This window comes from Aptenodytes patagonicus, chromosome 2 (assembly GCF_965638725.1).
Source record: "Aptenodytes patagonicus chromosome 2, bAptPat1.pri.cur, whole genome shotgun sequence".
Classification (NCBI taxonomy): Eukaryota; Metazoa; Chordata; class Aves; order Sphenisciformes; family Spheniscidae; genus Aptenodytes; species Aptenodytes patagonicus.
Genome location: NC_134950.1, coordinates 57,861,306 through 57,880,043, shown reverse-complemented (window position 1 = coordinate 57,880,043; position 18,738 = coordinate 57,861,306). Strand labels below are relative to the sequence as shown.

At 42.4% G+C, this 18,738-nt stretch overlaps 1 protein-coding gene across 7 annotated transcripts in view; it reads left to right on the top strand.

Moving 5' to 3' along the window:
* The first annotated feature begins 6,452 nt into the window (after positions 1 to 6,452).
* PPP4R1 (protein phosphatase 4 regulatory subunit 1) overlaps positions 6,453 to 18,738 on the top strand; it is a 73,333-nt gene continuing 61,047 nt past the window's right edge. For 3 of the 7 annotated variants that reach the window (XM_076329974.1, XM_076329977.1, XM_076329973.1), the window contains exons 1-2: positions 6,453 to 6,633; positions 6,950 to 6,994. In XM_076329974.1, the coding sequence (XP_076186089.1) occupies positions 6,627 to 6,633; positions 6,950 to 6,994 (52 nt within the window). In that variant the 5' untranslated portion in view covers positions 6,453 to 6,626. Of the gene's footprint in view, positions 6,634 to 6,949; positions 6,995 to 7,128; positions 7,211 to 7,540; positions 7,628 to 18,738 lie in introns of those variants that run through there. The other 4 variants (XM_076329979.1, XM_076329972.1, XM_076329976.1 and 1 more) reach the window with 4 other exon arrangements.

The window sequence follows — 18,738 nt, the reverse complement described above, 5'->3', positions numbered from 1 at the left end:
AAGCAGTCATTCTCCTGACATGCATCCCACTGGCACCTACTACCCCTTCAGATCAGCAAAAAAAGAGCTTAGCTGGCTGCATAGACATGTACCCAGTTCTCCCTGACTAAATGGATTACACTGTTGTTGGCTGAATAGGGTGGCCAAGAAGACTTCCAGCTAGCTAGTATTCACATGGGTTGTGAAACAGCGTCACTCTTGAATCTGATCTAAGCCCAGATCGGATCTGAAAAAGGCCTGCAGACAGGTTGCCAGACTCCACTGCTGCCAGGATTTGGGTTTTGTTTGTATTTTACTTTGGAAAAATGCAATGTGAGTAGAAGAAAACAGTAAGAAGGTTAAAAAACTGTCGACGAAAAGAGAATTAAAAGCGCTGTACACAGCAGCTTGCTGAGACAAGTTCGGGATGGAGGAACAAGAGGGTAGGAAGAGCTGGTGCTGTAATAAGAAGAGAAAGAATCATAGGAAGGGACCAGCTGGAAGGATGTGAAACTGATGTTGGAGAACAACCGTCAAAAGGAAAAGCAGGTTTGGTGGTAGTGGTAATTCAGTCCCATTTGTCCCTCTGAGATGTGTTCTGGGATCTGAATAACTCATCTCTGATTCAGAAGAGTGTGAGCTGATTGTATGTGTCAATATCTAAGCAGACCTAGAGAGATGCAAATTTAAACTCAGTAGACCAGGAAATGAAGGAGTGAATAAATGCAAATATATTAATCTGAAAATCAGGTTAGGTATTGCCAGGTAGGGACTGGTTGGGTGGGGAAGTGAGACTGCGTGGGCTGAGGAAAGGCCAGAAAGCCTGGCTGACTCAAGGGCAAGTCTAACAGGGAGGCAGGATCTGGCCTGGCATACAACTCAGACCTGGCACATTAGGAACCATGCATTAGATTGCCACCTGTCATATATGTAATGGCATCAGATAGCAAAAAATAGTACAGAAGATTTTTTTGGGGTGTGTTTTATTTTATTCACTGTTGTCCATCTCAGGCCTCAAGCAGTATCAGGCACATCACTTTGCTTCTTTTGTTCTCCGTTTCTTTACCTATAAGACGAGAATAATGACATTTATGTCCTTTCAAAATGATTTGGAGATCTAGGATGAAGGGTTGAGGGATATCGGTATCTACTACAATAGTATCCCAGCTGCACATGTATGTGGTTGCTGTAATTTCTTGAAATAGCCAAAATTCGGATTTTTTTCCTCTCTGATCAAAAAAAAGAAAAAATTAAACAGGCAATTCAGCGAGGAGAAGATTCTTTCTGGTTGCCCAGTCTTGTTTCCTTGTAGTATGTCGGTGAGACACAAACCTCTGAGAACCAGGAAATCCAGAGCTAAGGTACATCGGTACAACCTGAACTCTGCCTTGTTTGATCAGTGATTCAGTCTTCCCGTAGCATACATATGCATGACACATGATTCCTGAAGCAGAGCATCTCAGAGTTGGTGCACAGTGCTCTTAAAGGAAAACGTGCGTCCAGGCGAGTGCTACTGAACGAGGAATCCTGTACGTACGCTGCACGCAAACACTGACACCCAGCTCCCTGAAACAGCCTCTGATACGTTAATTCTTTGTCCTCTTTCACGGTGGGCTTGAGCACCTATAGGGTCAGATACAGACATAGACTTTCACTTGCCTGCTATAAAGATCACAGACCGCCCTCACGCGGTGTCTATAGCCAAAGGAGTTGGGGATATCACCACTGGTAGGGATATCACCACTGGCCATGCTCTTAATTGCAAAATGAGACATCAAGACTTGCCTCCTGATTTGCATACCTCTCCTCTTTTTGCCGACACAGCTACCATCTTCATGCCACTGGTGCAAAAGATTTGCTTGCAAATTAATGCCAAGAGCCATTGCAAGTTCCAGGTGCAGCCTTAATGTTGCACCAGGATGTACCTCAGGTGGGTACTTCCTAGTTTTCAGAGGTTTGAGCACCACTTGAACTTGCCACCGAATTTGTTGCTGTCCTGGAATGACATGAGGAACCCTCAAGGCAAACTTAACTTTGTATTAACCAAGGTCTTTGTCAGCAAATTTGGGTGTTAATTTATTCGTGGTTGGCATACTAATGTGTTTATAATCCTTCTGCGAGGCCTTCACTGGGAGCAGTGGCAGCTGGACTCTGATGTTAAGGTTCGCAGGTAGTCACCAGCTTAAGCTCTTACCCAGGAAACAGGGAAAATTAAATAAAACTGCGTGGTGCACAGTCAAAAACTTTCACAACCACAAGGGATGTATCAAAAAAACCCTCCAGTATTTTTACTGGAGGGAAAAATAAGAACAGGAATAGGGAAGGGGAAGGGAAGGAGAGAAGGAAGGAAAAGGGAAAGGGAAAGGAGAAGAAAGGAAAGGTTTTATGACGAACACCTCTTTTTAGCGGAAATGTTTTACTATATTTTCAAATGCAAATCGACTGTCCCAGGCTTCAGCCATCAGGTTTTCATGTGTATCCATATGTATTATACGTACCCCTGTGCTTACATTTGTATGTGTAACTTAATCTGCATATTTAGTCATGGGCCAATTTTGGTTAAGCACTCTAAAGAACAAAAAGGGGGTCTAAAAAGTAAAGAGTGTATAGTTCAATCATAAAGCACAACATATGCGTGCAGACAGAATCCTGGGGGTGGACAAGAAAACTATGAGTCAGTATTACTCAAGAGGATAAGCAGTTGCCTTGGTGCACCAGCAGTCTAACCCCGGATACATTTTTTGCTAAGCTTTACAGGAAAAGAGAGTTTTGCGGAGGAGTCCGGAGGAGGATAGCGAGATGGCTGTGCAGATATTTATGGGAAGCTCTTCCCACACGCGAAGGGTAGCCTGGGAGAAATGCAAAGCTAGTTAATATGTGGACATTGGAAGCTGGCATTGCTGTCTGATCAGACTTGTTTCTTCATAGCAAATGAGAGAAAATAGGTAATAATATGCTAGATAATAGCATAATAAGATAATATGGGTGGGTTCTTGAGGCTGCAGGGTTTTTGAGCCTGAGGTCCTTATACCTGCAGCACTTTTGACTGAAGAAATGTCACTAATCCAACTACAGAATAACATGTTGCAAATATGTCTAGATGGATGTTGGGTATCTTGTGTCTAACTTGGTCACTTGTGTAAGTTTGAAAGGATTTACGTAGTACTTTATGTAAATACTACAGTATCTTGCTGATTGCTATGGACTTTTTTGAGATACATCATGTAGATAGCAATACAGGTGCCTTTTATCACATGCAAAGGATCCTGCCAAGGAGTCTTCCATTTCTATCCTTCCATCCATAGCCTTGGCTTCTACCCTTTGTAGTGTGTTTTTCCATGAGATAGAGTGTGCAAATGTGAGTTTATCTGTTTCTTATGTTTTTTACTTCCCAGTGCCTGTAAAGGTACTCAAACAGACTATGAGAACTCCAGCACAAAATCTGCTAAAACATTTTGGCAGGTGCTATATTGCTTGCTCCTTAACACGTCTCGGCTAATAAAACAAGTCTGTTATGAAAATTTTCTTTCATAATTAAGTACGTTATTTTAGAATTGCAGTTCATCACACTGTCTGAAAGAATCAGCGTCTGTCCTACACTTACAGGGTCTCTGTCTGCCTTGCTTGTGACCAGTGGCAGGGAATCTTACCATCAGCTTGAACTTTGGATCAGGCCCTTAAGGAGAACCTGGGGACTTACTGAAGCCGAGAAGTTTAGAAATATCTGGTTACTTATTCATTAAGTGGGATTTTGCATTCTGTGTTGGCATGAAGCCAAATAATTTTTTTTTTAATTATTTTTCCCCTCCATGTGTGTGTCACTGTATGAGCCAAAGGTTTTGCCACAGAGTTTCTATTCACAGAGGAAGAGACCTTTCCTGATGGCTGCTAGCGATGGTGCTGGGACCAACTGCGCCTGAGGAAGAGAGTCTGATGTTCTACGGGTAACGTAGCAAAAAAATTGCAATCCCTGAACAATTATAATTTGTCTTGCAAGGCTAAATCACACTGATCCTTGTTATCTACCTGTGCTATTTAAATACCACACAGTCCTGCCTACAGAGAAAGAACTAACTACCACTTAAGAAGATCACATGCACATAGGAAGATCCAAAATTCATTTATATGAATTTGTTAAGTATGATCTCTTGCAATCATCATTTTACCTTGCTTTATTGCATAAATTGTACTTCCTCTCTTTAAACAAATACGTACATAGAAATAAAAAAATCATAAATACTCTAGACACCATTACATATGGGGCAATAATTAATTGATCATAATTAACACTATTAATACACTTTTAAGAGCAGTAATCCTGGTGCATTCCAAATTATAAACCCAGTTGTCATAGACGTATCTCATTAAGTTCCATTTCTCATTCTGATGATAATAATGGTCAAGGTAGCTTTGATGCTCTCAGACCACAGTAATCTATGGTTAGTGTGCGTTAGTGCCTCTTCGTAAAGAGTTGGAAAAAGCAACCAAACCCCTCGATTTTTTCAGTAAAACGAAGCACATCACATTTTAGGCTGTTGCTATTAGAATCATAGAATCATAGAATCATTGAGGTTGGAAAAGACCTCTAAGATCATCGGGTCCAACCGTCAACCCAACACCACCATGCCCACTAAACCATGTCCCTAAGCGCCTCATCTACTCGTCTTTTAAATACCTCCAGGGATGGGGACTCCACCACTTCCCTGGGCAGCCTGTTCCAATGTTTCACCACTCTTTCAGTAAAGAAATTTTTCCTTACATCCAATCTAAACCTCCCCTGGCGCAACTTGAGGCCATTTCCTCTCGTCCTATCGCTTGTTACTTCGGAGAAAAGACCAACACCCACCTCGCTACAACCTCCTTTCAGGTAGTTGTAGAGAGCGATGAGGTCTCCCCTCAGCCTCCTTTTCTCCTATTCCTATTAAATTCAGAGGAAGCAAAACTGTGCCTTCATTGTGATGAAGGATGCAGAGAGGAGATGAGAGAAAACCTCCTAGAAATAGTTTGTGGTAATAGAGATAATAACAATGGGATCTTCAAGCACACTTTATTTTTCTGCTCTAGGTCTGTTGCTATTACATCCAGCATTGCCAGTGATTTGTGATGTCAAGTATTTCCCCTGAATCTCCTCTTAAATTACACTGGCAGAGAATAGCATGGTTCATATAACTTAGTCATGGTGAATTTACTTGATTTACTCAGATTTTCGGGTATATATCTGAATAAAAGCAAGTGTTGGATAATCAGTATCCAGTAGGTCCTAGTGACTCGTCTAAAGATTGAACGGGTATGAAACAGGGCAGAGCTTGTTCTATAGGAGTGTAAGGAAAGGGATGTATGCATTTTAGAAGATTACACATTTTCAGCCACTATGGCAAAGAGAATGAATGACTATAGAGATTTAATCCTTGTCCAACTTACAACATAAAAACAACCGTATGATGTTAAAAAGCAGCTTACAAGACATGCTGTCAAACAGTGGAAAAACAGAGCTACTGAAATTGCATCCTTTTTTGAAAAACTGAGCAAAAATAACTTATTTTGCTTTTCTGTTTATTAACAACTTCATCAATTATTACCGAGATAAAAATAAGACTGCGGAAGACTCAGATAAGACTCCCAGGTAGCACCAGTAACGGTCCTTTCCTTTATCAAGTGCTCTGGGTATCAACTAATTAGCGCATTTGCTTTATCCAACACTTTTAATCTTCCACTTTACCGTGGAAAAACTATCAAAACAGTTAAAATGACAACATCAGCACTGACCATAAGGTACAGCCAACAAAAGCAGAAAACGACGGATACCTTTGCATATACATACAACTAAATTGCGTATTTTTAAAACAAAAGTCAGAACGCACAGCAGCGAAGCGGACAACGTCCCGTGTTTTTAAGCCACGGGTTCCCAGCTGCTGAGACTCGGCAGTTCACACGAGGAGGGTGATCGTGGACGGCCTGGTGGTGGCACGGCCACCTCCCAGGGGACCCTTCTCTCCAGGCGACCCCACAACGCCCGAAGCAGGGACTTCTGCGGCCCCGCTGCCTCACCGAGACCCCTTTCCTCTGGAAGCGACCCCATGCAGCCCAAGTGAGGAGGACCTTCGCGGCGCGGCCACCCTGAGGGGGCCCTTCTCTCCGGGTGACCCCACAACACCCAAAACAGGGCCGTTCAGGGCAGGACTGGGAGCGCGGTGGGGCCTTGCCTCAGCCCCGCTGCCCTCCCCGGCCCTCAGCGGGCGGGAGGAGGACCCCAAGCCCCGAGATGGCGGCGGGGGGGTGGGGAGCGGCGAGGCCAGGTGAGCGGGCCGGGGCGTGCGGCCGTGCCCTGGCGGCTGCGGGCCGGGCAGCGCCGGGCGTGAGTCAGAGCGAGGGGCGGGGAGGCGCGGCCGTCTGTGCGAGCGAGCGCGGCTCCGCCGGGCGGAGGCGGGGGCAGCGTGTCCGGCCCAGACCCCTCCTCCCGCCTTCCTCCGCCCGCCCGCTCCCTCCTCCCTCCCTGCGCGACTCTCCCGGGGACGCGGGGAGACGCCGCCGAGCCCGGGGCCTCGACCGCGCGGGGCCTGCCCCCTCCCGCCGCCCGCACCGCCGCCCCCTTCGTCGCTCGGCCGCGGGTTAAATGTAGCCCGGCGCCCCGCGGGGGCTGCAGCAAGATGGCGGGTAAGTAGCGCCCCCCTCCCCCTTTCCGCACACGCCGCCTCCCCGGTGAGGCGCCAGCCCTCCTTTTCCCCCCCTTCTCTCCCCCGCCCCGGCTTCGGAAGCGCTTCCTGCCGCTGTCCGGCTCGGAGCGCGGGGGGCTGTGGGGTGGGGTCGGGGTCAGGTCGGGGGTGGGGGGGCACCGGGGCGCAGCTTGCGGAGCCCGCTGGCGGCGGCGGCGGCGGCGGGGGGCGGCCCCGCGGGCAGGCCGGGTCACGCGTGGCGGGGGTTGGCGGGGGCGGCGGGCCAGGCGCGTTGGCACATGGTGTGTCTCCCGCAGATCTGTCGCTGCTCCAGGAGGACCTGCAGGAGGAGATCGACGGATGTGAGTGGGGCCGGGGGGCGGCGGCGTGGGGCGGCTTTTGGGCGAGGAAGTGGCTTCAGAGGGGAGCGCCCACGGTGCATTGTGGGAGGCGGGGGGCAGGAGGAGGAGGCCATGCTCCGCGCTTCCCTGTGTACATGACGCGCACCCGGGCGCGCGTGGGGCAGGCCGGGCTCCGCCGGGCTTTCCCGCGGGGGAGCGGCGGCGGCGCGCAGCGGGGTGTGTTGGCCGGCGGGAAGCGCGCGCGCGGGGAGGCGGGGGGGCGCGGGGGTTCCGTTAACGGCCGCCGAGGGCGGGCGGGAGGCCGCCCCGCCGGGAGGTGTGGCAGCCCGCGGGCCGCCGAGGGGAGTCGTCCCCTCATGGCCTGGGCACGGGGGGACGCCTCCGGGGAGGAGAAACCTGCCGGGTCGGAGGCGGCAGCGTGTGGGTTGCTCGTTCCTTTTATATCTATGTATTTTTTGTGTGTGTGTGTGTGTTCCCTCCTCCCCCCCTCAGGCCCCCTCTTCCTGGCCCTGCTGGAGAGATGTGTGGAAAAGAGTTAATGTCAGGGTGCAAATTGCAGAATGTGGCTCTGGTGCAAAATTACTAACTCAGGGGTATGAAGCCTGGCTGGGCAGACTGTAAAATGTTACTCAGGTGAGAAGCTGTCTGTTGGTAATGTCAATACCGAGGGAGCTTCTTGGAAGCAGAGGAGGATAAATTTTGGGCGGAAAGTGAAAATGGAGGCGGAGGCAGCTGGTAATGCAGGCGTCTGCCTCGCAGTCTGCCGTGGGCGTGCGGACCCTTGTCGCTGTCTGAAGGTATTTTGTCTGACGTGCAGTCTGTACAGCGATCTGCTCACCAGGACTAGACAGTAGGAGAAAAAGCTTTCATTTTATGTCTTACATTTTTAGGGGAGTGTTATTTTAACTTTTCAGAATTTAACTGTAAACATTTTACATCTTTTTCAGTTTTGTGATCTGGTGTTTAAGAGGCTTTTATCGTGCATTGCCTTGCACAAAGAGGGAGCCTTTCTCTAAGGCTTTTTTTTTTTTCAATTCTGCTTGCTTGAAATTCAGATTGATAGCATAGCTGTTTCAAAACTTAGTGTGATTACAAGAGGACTTTCTCAGAAGTGACACTTTTAAAAAAAAAAAGCGTGGTCTTAAATTTCCATTTAGATTATGATTTTTCTTGACAGGAGTTGAAGTAAGACATGAGTGTAGTCATTGGAGAGATGATTCTGAACCCGTGGGTTGCTGGTGGTGGTTTGAACGTTATGGTCTTGTCTTTAAAAACATAATGTACGCGTGGAGATATGACTCAATCCAGATGAGAGCATCCTTAAGGCAAGAGCCATAGAAATCTAAAAATTTGAAACCGCATTAAAAATTACTGAGGTTTTGATGGAAGTAGATAAAAGTGAATAGCTCAATACTTATGTGTATTATTTTAAGAGAAAAACAGGAATCTATGTGAATCAATGTGTGCTGTCTGGACATAGTTCAGCCACTTGATGTCTTTTATTGTTCTAAATTTTATGTGGTTTTGTTCTTGTGAGGTGGGTTTGAGCTAAAGAAAAATAATACAGACTAGGGAGACTGTACATATCTAGTCAAAAGCAGTGTATCTTGTGCAGTGGTATTTCTTTGAAATAACCATGTTTTGTACCCATGTATATACAGGTCTTATGCAATTTATGAAAGCGTTCCCAATTGGTGCATTGTTTGGGATTACATTTCATGGTTGCACATATGAAACAGACAATGTCAAAAAAAGACAAAAGGCTGCAACTTTTGCCTGGCTATGCCAAGCCTGAACCCCACCCTACAGTACCTGTCTATTGTAAATATTTCAAATATTGACAGCTCTTTTGAGCAGTAGAGTTAGACACTGGTTTAGAGGTGTATTCCTGAAGTAGTAATGCAATTGTGAGAAAAGTGGAAAGTGCTGGCAGCTTTTATGCGTGTGTGATTTTGTCAGTTGCAGTCTTGCTATTAAATGTGCTAAGCTATAGTTAAGGACAAACAAGGAAGAAGACTTGCAGGCATACCTGTAGTCCTGGTGGTGTAATTTAGGAGGAGAAATTAGGTAAATGTAAAATAATATGAATTATAAGAAAAGACTGAGATAAGATCAATTGTTTAGCATTTTGAAAAGTGAACTATGTTGTTTGCAGTAAACCTTTGGGCTTTTAATTGATCTGGTATCAAGCAATAGCAAAACATCTATGAGGTACGCTGGAGAAACCAGGAGTGATTAAGACTAGATGCATGTGTACAGATTTGGATTGGACATCTGAAGCTCGGTCTCTGATTTGGCATATGTCTTAGGACATCGTACTAGTTTAGGTGTTCCTTTGTAGCTCATCAGTGAGTCTAGGTTTGATTCTGAATCACAGTTGTGGGTGTTTTTTTTTTTTTAATAATGATAATTTACAGTGTGATTCATCATTTTCTAATACAATAAAAGTACAAAAGAAAATGAAAGAATCATTAAGGTGACTAATAGTTACCTTTTATTGGTCATGTTCTAAAGCAGTAGGAGAAAGTCCTGGAGTCGAGCAAACAACAATGCACAGTTGCTGCTAAAAGTAGTGAACCAAGCATCTGTGTATCTTTTTAGATGCGCAGAGTTAAGAACAGCTGTTTCATGATCATTGTCTTTAAGGTCTCTGGAATTAAGTATTTCAGTGGAAAATTGGAGTTTAATCAACAACTTGTACAACTGTACAATTTGTGCCTCCCCTCATTTATTGTGCCAACTCATTGGATGCTAATTAACCTGAAATATAAAACAGTAAATTATTATATCTTTGGAGTACTGTTTTAATAGTTGCTTGTAAAAGAAAGTTTACCTTTTCCCAAAGAGAACTTGATAAATATTTAGGTTAAATGAAACATTCCTAGATTTCAACAGAGAGTAGTAAATCTGCTTTTGGAGTAGCGGGAGACCCTCGGAATATATGCTGTGGCAGGCATCTATTTAAAAATTGCCTTTTGTTTGTTTGTTTAAGAGGTCAGAGATCAAACAGGAGCTTTTATAAGAAAGGCTTTTAGAGAGTGGTTGATAAACCAGCTGGATTGACTTTTAAATAATTAATTTCAGCTTTGGTTTGCATTTCTATTTTGAAAGCTTCATATTATTTTCTGCTCTTGGTTGCTTGGTAACCACTGGAAAGCTCTGATTCCCCCCCCCCCCCAGGTGAATGCATACTTTACACCTGATGGTACATTGCACAGATGATTGCTTTAAGTAGTTACGTAGCTTGGCATGTGGTATTTCAGAACTTCAATTTTAGGTAATATTTTGCTTCTGTAGAGGTAGCTCCTGATGTCAGAGGCTATGATAATAATTAAAGAAATTCTGGTTCTCCCATATTCAGCCAGTGGCTTTTCCTTGTTTGGCAGTTTGAAGTAAAACTAAATAAATCAATAAATCAGTGAATGTATCCTGGCTGAACATACAGAAGGTTATAAAAGAAATTTAATTCCTAAATGTAAGTTCTTATTGTGAAAGGCAACTTTGTTATTGACTCTAACCCCCCAAATAAGTAACGTATCATTGTATTTCATCTGTGTGAAGGTGAACCTAACAAGAATCCTTGCATGATATCCATTAAGGCAAAAAAAAAAACCCAAACACCCAAACCCACCATACCTTAAAGGCAATACGGTGAAAATTCTAAGTGGAAGCCTGCAAAAGACTTCCGATCCCATCTGGCTGCTGTAAGGTGGCAAAATCAAGGTAGCGGTTCAGTGTCAGCTGGACAGTTACCCAAAACGCTACTTGGACTATTGGCTTCCTTGATCTTTTGTCTAATATCTTGCACAGTATATGAAAAGAAGTCAGGGAAATTTGGCTTTTGTTCAAATTTTTGTTTTGTGCATACAAAATCAAAATAGAATAATGTAACTGTATAAGCTAAGTATAGAACAGGAAAGAAAATAAGCAACAAAGATGGTTGAAAAGCAAACATGGGGGTGTTGTAGAATTATGTATTTCTGATGATAAATAAAATGTTCTTTATGGCTCTTCGTAGATAGTTTGTGTTCCGCATCCTCTTCCCCCCCCCCCCAGGATGTTTCTGAAGATTGAACTGATCACTACAGATAGATGCAATCAAACGTACCATAATGCTGACTTCTTTCAGTCTGTCCATTGATGTGTGCAGGATGTGTATTCTGAAAAATAGAGCCATCTGTAATTAGAATTCAGATTGTGAAACAACATAGCTTTATTTAACTCGGGATATTAATTGTGATTTAAATCAGGAGAGAAAAGAAATTTTGATCTAGTAAGTGGTTTTAATACTGTTTTGCCTTTTTTTTTTTAATGTTGATAACTGGCAGCTGTATTTACATACAACTTTTGGACTTTTGATAGTTGCAAGTACTATATACATGCTTTGGTGGTTATGTAGCTTAACAGATTCTGAAGCTTTACCTTTTATCATGTTGAAAAATGGTGAGTGATAATTACCTTTTTCTGTACACTTAGTGTTCAGATGTTTTAACTAAAAATGCAGAAAATGGTAGTTTAATATCTAAGCATAGTTTAGACAGTTCTAGTTTCAAACTGTTAAATAATTTTTTTACAGATACATGTATATATATACACTTGTGTGTAAACTCTTATGCCAAAGAAAACAAGTTTAACAGTAAGATAGATTTAAAATTTAACAATGAGATAGTTTTTACAATTATCCAACCAGTAACACTAGATTTGCTTTTACTAGTGGATTAAACAGTTCTAAAGATTAAAAAAAAAATACAGTAGCTATAATCTAACATACCTCTGGTTTTAGTATTGAGTTCTTTTTCATTGATTGGAGAGGGAGGACGGGCCTTTCTAGTCTCTCCTCCCAGTGGGCTTCTCAACTGTGAGTGAACCAGTTATTTAGCTGAGCTGAAGAAAATACTCTTTGTGCATCTGCAGGTATCAAAAGCTGGTTTATCTTTGATATGTTCTTGTTCCAGGTGATCATCAAATCATCTGGCATTAGCAATGAGCTTGTGTTGCTTGAATGCTTTTAATTATGTTATTCAGTTAGACTTTGGGTAGCACACAAGTTTCTTCCCAAAGAGAAGCAATTTTAAATTTAATTTTTTTCTTCTAAGTTTTTTTTTCTTTTTTTCATAATACTTAAAGTCAAAAGGTTTTGTGGTGGGTTTTTTTGGTTGTGTGGTGGGTTTTTTGTTTGTTTGTGTTTTTTTTTGTTTGTTTTGTTTTTTAATAAAATCGGTCTGTATTTCCCTGTGGTGTCAAATCACAATCACAGCTTGATGCTGTGTTGTAGTTCTTACTCCCTTGCAGTGAATTATGCTGAGATAACATGCATTCAGTATGTTAACATTCACCTTACTTTTCCACAGCTGTACATAGTAATATCAGAAACTTTTGTATTGTTGTTCCTTTACCACAGAACAAGAGTTAGCAAATTTTGTTATGCTGTTAGTAGTTATGTATAGACTGCAAGTCAGGTCACTTCTTAGACTTACTTCCAGCTTTGAGTATAGCTAAATTTCCAACGTAATGTTCAAATGCCATGTTGCAGTACTGACCTTTTGGTCTCATCAGAGTCTTAGCTCTGGTGAAAGAGTGCTGAGATTGTTTGAGTTACTGGGTTGGCATTTCGGTAGTCTGCAGTATTTAATGTCTGTGTTGCAAAAAATAATAACAGAAATTAATGGCAGATTTTCTGTTTCAGTTCTCTGCTGGTGTGACTGAGATTCTGTTCCGTTGGGAATCTAATAACCCGTTTTTAGTGCTAATGAAGCATACTTGTTAAGTCTGTTGTTTCCCCCAGAGATCAGATTTTAATTCTCCTGACTCTTTAGTTCATTTCTTTGTCTTTTTAATGTGGTGATTGACCCTCATAGAAACTGGGAGACTCAGGTGGATGGCTGTGTCCCCACGGAATTCTGATTTTAGCTGTCACAGGTGGGTAATTGTTAGTGTCTTTTTCTCGAGCAGCCTCTTAGGATCCTAGAGAGAAGGAGATGATGTGAGGAAAGGGTTGTGCTTGATTTGGTGTAGGCTAATGAACCTCATGCAGCTGCACGTTTTCTCCATTACACCTAGCAGAGGACTGAAGAAGTAATTTTCTAGGCTTTCAGCTTCCCAAGGCCAGTAGCATCACTTCTGATGTGGAAATGTGCTTTTCACGAGCCACCTTTTATGTTCCTGTCTCTGGCAGGAATCCTCAATTACGGTTGCCAGCTCTTTTTTTTTTTTTTTTTGTCTCCTGATTTATCTCCTAGGGCTTCAGGTATTCTCTCCTTCTCCCTTTCTCTCCCACTTGGAGGAAAAAGCCAAAAAGGGGAAGGCGTGAATGAGTCAGGAAAGACATGGAAATTTTCAAAATCTTGAGCTTAAGATAGAATGAAACCTTGATGTTTGTGCAGTTGTTTCTGACTGCTGACCTATTGTGGAGGTGGCAGACCACAACATGTTGAAGATAAAATGCCTCTCTTTCCTGTGTGTGTCTCTTGCTGCTAAGACTTTCTGTGTGGGTAGGAAGTTTTCATTGTAAGAGTAGTAGCTGCAAGAGATGATTTGTAACAGTAGCAGAACTGGATGAAAGGATCGCTTCTGCTTTGAGAGCTGGAGTAACAATTCTGTCTTTGGAAGAGCGAGGCGGGGACAGCTGCCCCTAAAAGAACACAGAACATCAGGACTTCTCTGTCTGCTTTAGAAGGTATAGCATAAGAAAAATTAATGTGGCTTTTTCTTGGTTTGGGTGGGACGCTGCGGTTCTTTCTGGCAATAGGGTGTTAAAATCCTGTCCAATCTATAGGTTGAACAAAGTGTCAAAATATGTTTGTGAAGGGTGTTCATTCGCAACAGCAGAACAACTGCACTGAGAGTTGAGAGTACTGGTTTGATGGTTTTTTTTACACTATTTTTAAAATATTATACTATTTTAAATACTTTTATACTTTTAAAATTTATACTATTTTAAAAATGAAAGGCAAATAGTACAAAAATATGCATTATTCTGAGATACAATTTCCATAAAAGCTAAATTAATGTATAAAAGTGACATTCTATATGAGCAATAATGCAGACTGCTGGAGCATTTTTCTGGTAAACAAGTCTGCTTAGGTATTTTTTTTTGTCTTGTTGCCATAGTGCCTGAACAGTTCCCAAATATTTGAATGGAAGAGAGACCACCTTTTCCTTCCTCTCTAGCTAGCCTGCAGGAGGAATAGCTTGATTAGTCTGTAGGGATACTTGCTTGTGCAAATTTGCTTATATGTATGTTCTTACTTTTTCTAAGAGTGAATCCACTGCATTCTGTACTGCTCAGTCTTCTCCTGTAGACCAGTTTTATACTTTATACTGAGCACAGACAGGAAAAGTGTGGAGAGTTGCAGAAAGAATTTTCGCCTCTGAACGCTCAGGAAACACACAGGCTTATACCACCAAGAGTTTTGTATGCTGTCAAACAGTGTCTCAAGAGCGTTGTCTGGGGTTTAAGTGGAGAGAAGTACAGTTAGGAAGTTCAAAGTGATTTATGTTGCAAAGCCATGTTTTATAGATTATGGATGTACTAGTCATAGAACTTGCCCAAGTAAGTATATTTCAGTTACTGTGATTGGACCAGTTGAAGTAACTGCACAGTGGAGCAACACTTGATTCAAGTGGAGTAGTTGGGTTATTAGCTGATGTGTTATAACTCATGGTGTCACATCAGCACTGCAAAGCTAGCACAAGCCTTTGGAGCATTTGAGCTTCAACTGCTTGCTTCATAATGCTCTCCCACTTAGTCCAAGGTTAAAGCATATGTAGTTTGAACTTGGTGTTTTTGTGTGTACCATATACCCAGTTGGGGCAGAACTTGAGCATGGCCCCAAGCGCAGTGAATGCATGTGTCCTGTTGTGATCAGACCGGGGAGAACATCTTCGTTGAAGATGGAAGTGGGATGCTCTTTGCAGTGCTACAAAATTCTCAGTCAGTCCTGGAGGCAATCAAAACCCCCACAAGCAGCAGTGCTCTGCAGAGAGAGGGTGGATACCTTTCTTTGATTGTAAGGAACTTGTAGAGGAGAAAAAAGTACCTTAGAGGAACTGCCTGCTCGCACTAGCTGACTTTTGCTTCACTCAAGCCTCATTCCATGGTTCTTAATTGTATGCAGTTGTTTGGAAGAGGTAAAAGATAGGGACTTAAATAGCAGGGGACTTGAGTACCATGGTGATAGGCGTGACATGCTCCCAACAGGAAATTGGCAGACAAAATATAAACTGTTCATTGTTTTAATTGGTAGCTTGGATGTCCTTCTCTTTGTTTCAGTTTCCTCTGGACCAGCTTTTGTTGCAGGTCAAACTGTTAACCGGTAGAAGGTACATTCCGCTGTTGTGCAAATAAATGACTGGTGAGCAATACGAGATAGAACTATTCCTTTGTTTCAGAGCAAATCAGGATTTTCAGTGCTGCTTGTGTATGCCTCAGAGACAAACTTGCCTGTAGCTGCACCTGTCCTCATTGCTTAAAGAATTTTGTATCGCCCCTTGTTTCCTCTGATGTTTGATGAGAAATGCAACTCCTTTGGCATGCTTGATAACTGTATCTTTTTTTTTTTTTTTTGCAGGCCTTTGCTAAATGAAACTATTCTCTTAGTCTGTTTAGTCTAGTGGGTCTTTTAAATTTGCTGTGCCATACTGCCATAAGTTCTGTGTGTAAACAGCTGCTGATTTTGATTCCTGTGTCTTTCTTTCATCTGCTAAATGCTCCTCCCACCAAGCCTGTACCGAAGCTTTATTTTAAAGGGTTTACTCTTGTCTGTGCTTCAAGCTGTTAGCAAGCTCTGCTATGAAAGTGCTACACAGGGGCTAATGCAGTAAGCCTTGCTGTTAGCACAGCAGCTTTGCATCAGGGCTGCTTTGCATTTCCCCCCTTATCTTCTTCCTTGCTCCTACCTCTCTCCTCCCCCACACCCAGACCCAATCCCACCAAACTTGGAGTGCAGACAACAAAGTATATGCATTCAGGTGCGGTGACTTCACCGCGTTCGTAAGAGGCTCAAGGCGGATAGTGCTCCATGTTTGAAGGGGAAATTTGGGGGAGAGACAGAGAAAGGGAATGCGGTTCTTATTTCTGCTAATGTGGTAGACAGACTGGAATCTAAGATTATTACTTGCAGATCCCTTTTATACTTTTGTTCACCTGTTCTGTAATTTTGCTGAGTTAAATCACACACTGTTCAAACTTACATTTTTCTTTGAAAACATTTGCAATATCAGGGTAAACTGGTGGCATCTCATTTGCATTTTCAGTCTCAGACTACAGCAGGAGAACAGAGATGATGTATTTCAAGTGTCTCTTGGAAAAATCAGCTCCCACTTTCTGACAGTGGGATCTATGATCACCAGTGAGTGATATCTGGATCTGGCAGGCAAGATGGTGAAACTCAGCATTACAAGTGCATTTTGTAATATTTGTGTAACTGTCATTGCGATAGCTCTTGGTTAATGTTACTGAAGCAGTGCAGTAAATTTGTGGTAGCAAATGAAGCTGAAATAGCGTGACTGACACTTTTGTCTTGTGATGTCACTGTGGAACCAGAGCTGGAATATAGTGCACTATGAAAGGGTAGGAATAATGAGTTCCTAACAGTGGACAAATGTAGATGTTTAGCTTCCATGCTCATGCTGAGGTGGATTTCTCTTTGCAGAACATGAAGATGCAAAACGATACTTCTTATGGAAAATGAGATGGAAAGGAATGTATTTACAATATTGAAGGGCTGAGAACACTACTTGTGTTCTGCAGAAATCTGAATGTAAGGTGAATTTATTCTTTCATAGCATAGAGGATGGTGACTTAGAACAAAACTTGCTGCTATTATTTTCTGATTATGATATCAAATGTTTGGGCTTGTAGGACTATATTTTTGCTTTACAGTTAAACAGAAAAATTACTTGCTTGAACAGCAGAACAGAACTAAGTCCTTTCTGCATAAGTGCTGTATTAACCTGAACGTGCTTATGTACAATTGATGTAGACTGTAGCAAATAGCCTGTACTACAGTTGAATAAAAATTAGTCCATTTTACTAGATATATCTGTAGCAACTGCCATAGAGATTTCTTAATAGATCTTGAGAATGCTTTGGGAATGCAGAAGATAAAATGAGGGAACTGTAATATTAGTTGGAAATCTTGGATCTTTAAATTTGTTTGTTGCTCAGCTTTGAGAAATGAAAATTGCTCATTTTTAGAATACCTGTTGTCTTGTTACTGAGTTTCCATGCCAAAATGAGGGAGGATATGTTTCTGCCATGGAGCCCATAGCAGATACAGAAGAACAAAAAGAATACATGTGGACCTTGCTACTGAACAGTCTATGGCAGGGTTCATGCCATTATTAAATAAACAAAAAATAGTAATTATTTTTTCAGACATGATCTTGTGCACCTGTCTGTAAAAGGCACAATATGATCAAGGTCTTTGTGAAAGATACTATGAAGATGAGATATGTAGTAGAAAAATCAGCTCCCTTGAAAATTGGCCTATAGACTACGGTTTTATAGAGGACTGAGTTTTAAATGGACTTCTGTTTTGTTGTTGTATGCTCAACCAAGCTTGTCAATCGTTGACTAAGCGCCTCTAAACATAGTCTGTCTCAGCAAGATTGCTGTATGGTCCATGTTAGTTAATAATTGTGGCAAATAATTGTGGCAAGTAATTGTTGTATCCTTGCCGTAAAACAGAGGAGAACTTAAGGGAAACAGGAGAGCTTAAAGTGGGGTGTGTTAATGTATTCTTGGTACAGTGTGGACCAGATGCAAGATAGATAGACAAAGCTGAACAACTTCTACAAAAACCAGTCAAACAAATGATTGGACAGGAAAATGAAGGTACGGAAAGGAGGAGTTACTTGGCTTGTGTCATACAACATGTCAGTGATAGATATTGAAACAAAATCCAGTGCTTATCTTGTTACGCGATGCTGCCTTGTGTTTGGTTGTAGTAGTGCAGAGTTTTGAAGAGAAGTTTGCAAACTACTTAGTCTAGATAAATTAATGCATTTATTCAATTTGCTCTGCTTTGGTGCTTATGTGGACAGAAAATAGGGGCACTGTGATTGCTTTTCACACTGTTGTCCAATTATTGTTCCTCCCCCCATCATCACTAGTGACTTTAAACTCCTGGGATAGGGTGTTTTTATAGAAACTCCTAATTTCTTAGCTCTACTTCTTTTGCATGTTGTTGTGAACATGTAAGACCAGATTAAAAAGTACTTAGGTTCTGAACTTGTATTAGTTTAGAGTGGTGTCTTTCAGCTTAGATGCCTCCTGAGCATTTGGTCCAGACTTATTTGTACTGGTTTGAAAAAGTGGAGAAAATAAGAAAAGTGACCTATCACTTTTCTGCAGCAGGAGAGGAAAGCAACATGTGGCCCTGTTGCCTGGTCTACATTCTGAAATGGGAATGAATCTGGATGTTCTGCATTTGAACTAGCCAAGACTTGTTGTGCTGGTTTTGGCTGGGATAGAGTTAAATTTCTTCATAGTAGCTAGTATGGGGCTATGTTTTGGATTTGTGCTGGAAACAGTGTTGATAACACAGGGATGTTGTAGTTACTGCTGCACAGTGTTTACACAGTGTCAAGGCCTTTTCTACTCCTCACGCTGCCCTGCCAGCAGGTAGGTTGGAGGTGCACAAAATAGCCCCATACAAGCTACTATGAAGAATCTTAACTCTATCCCAGCCAAAACCAGTGCACTTGTGTTCAAGGTTGGTTTTTGCATTTGTGAAACTTAC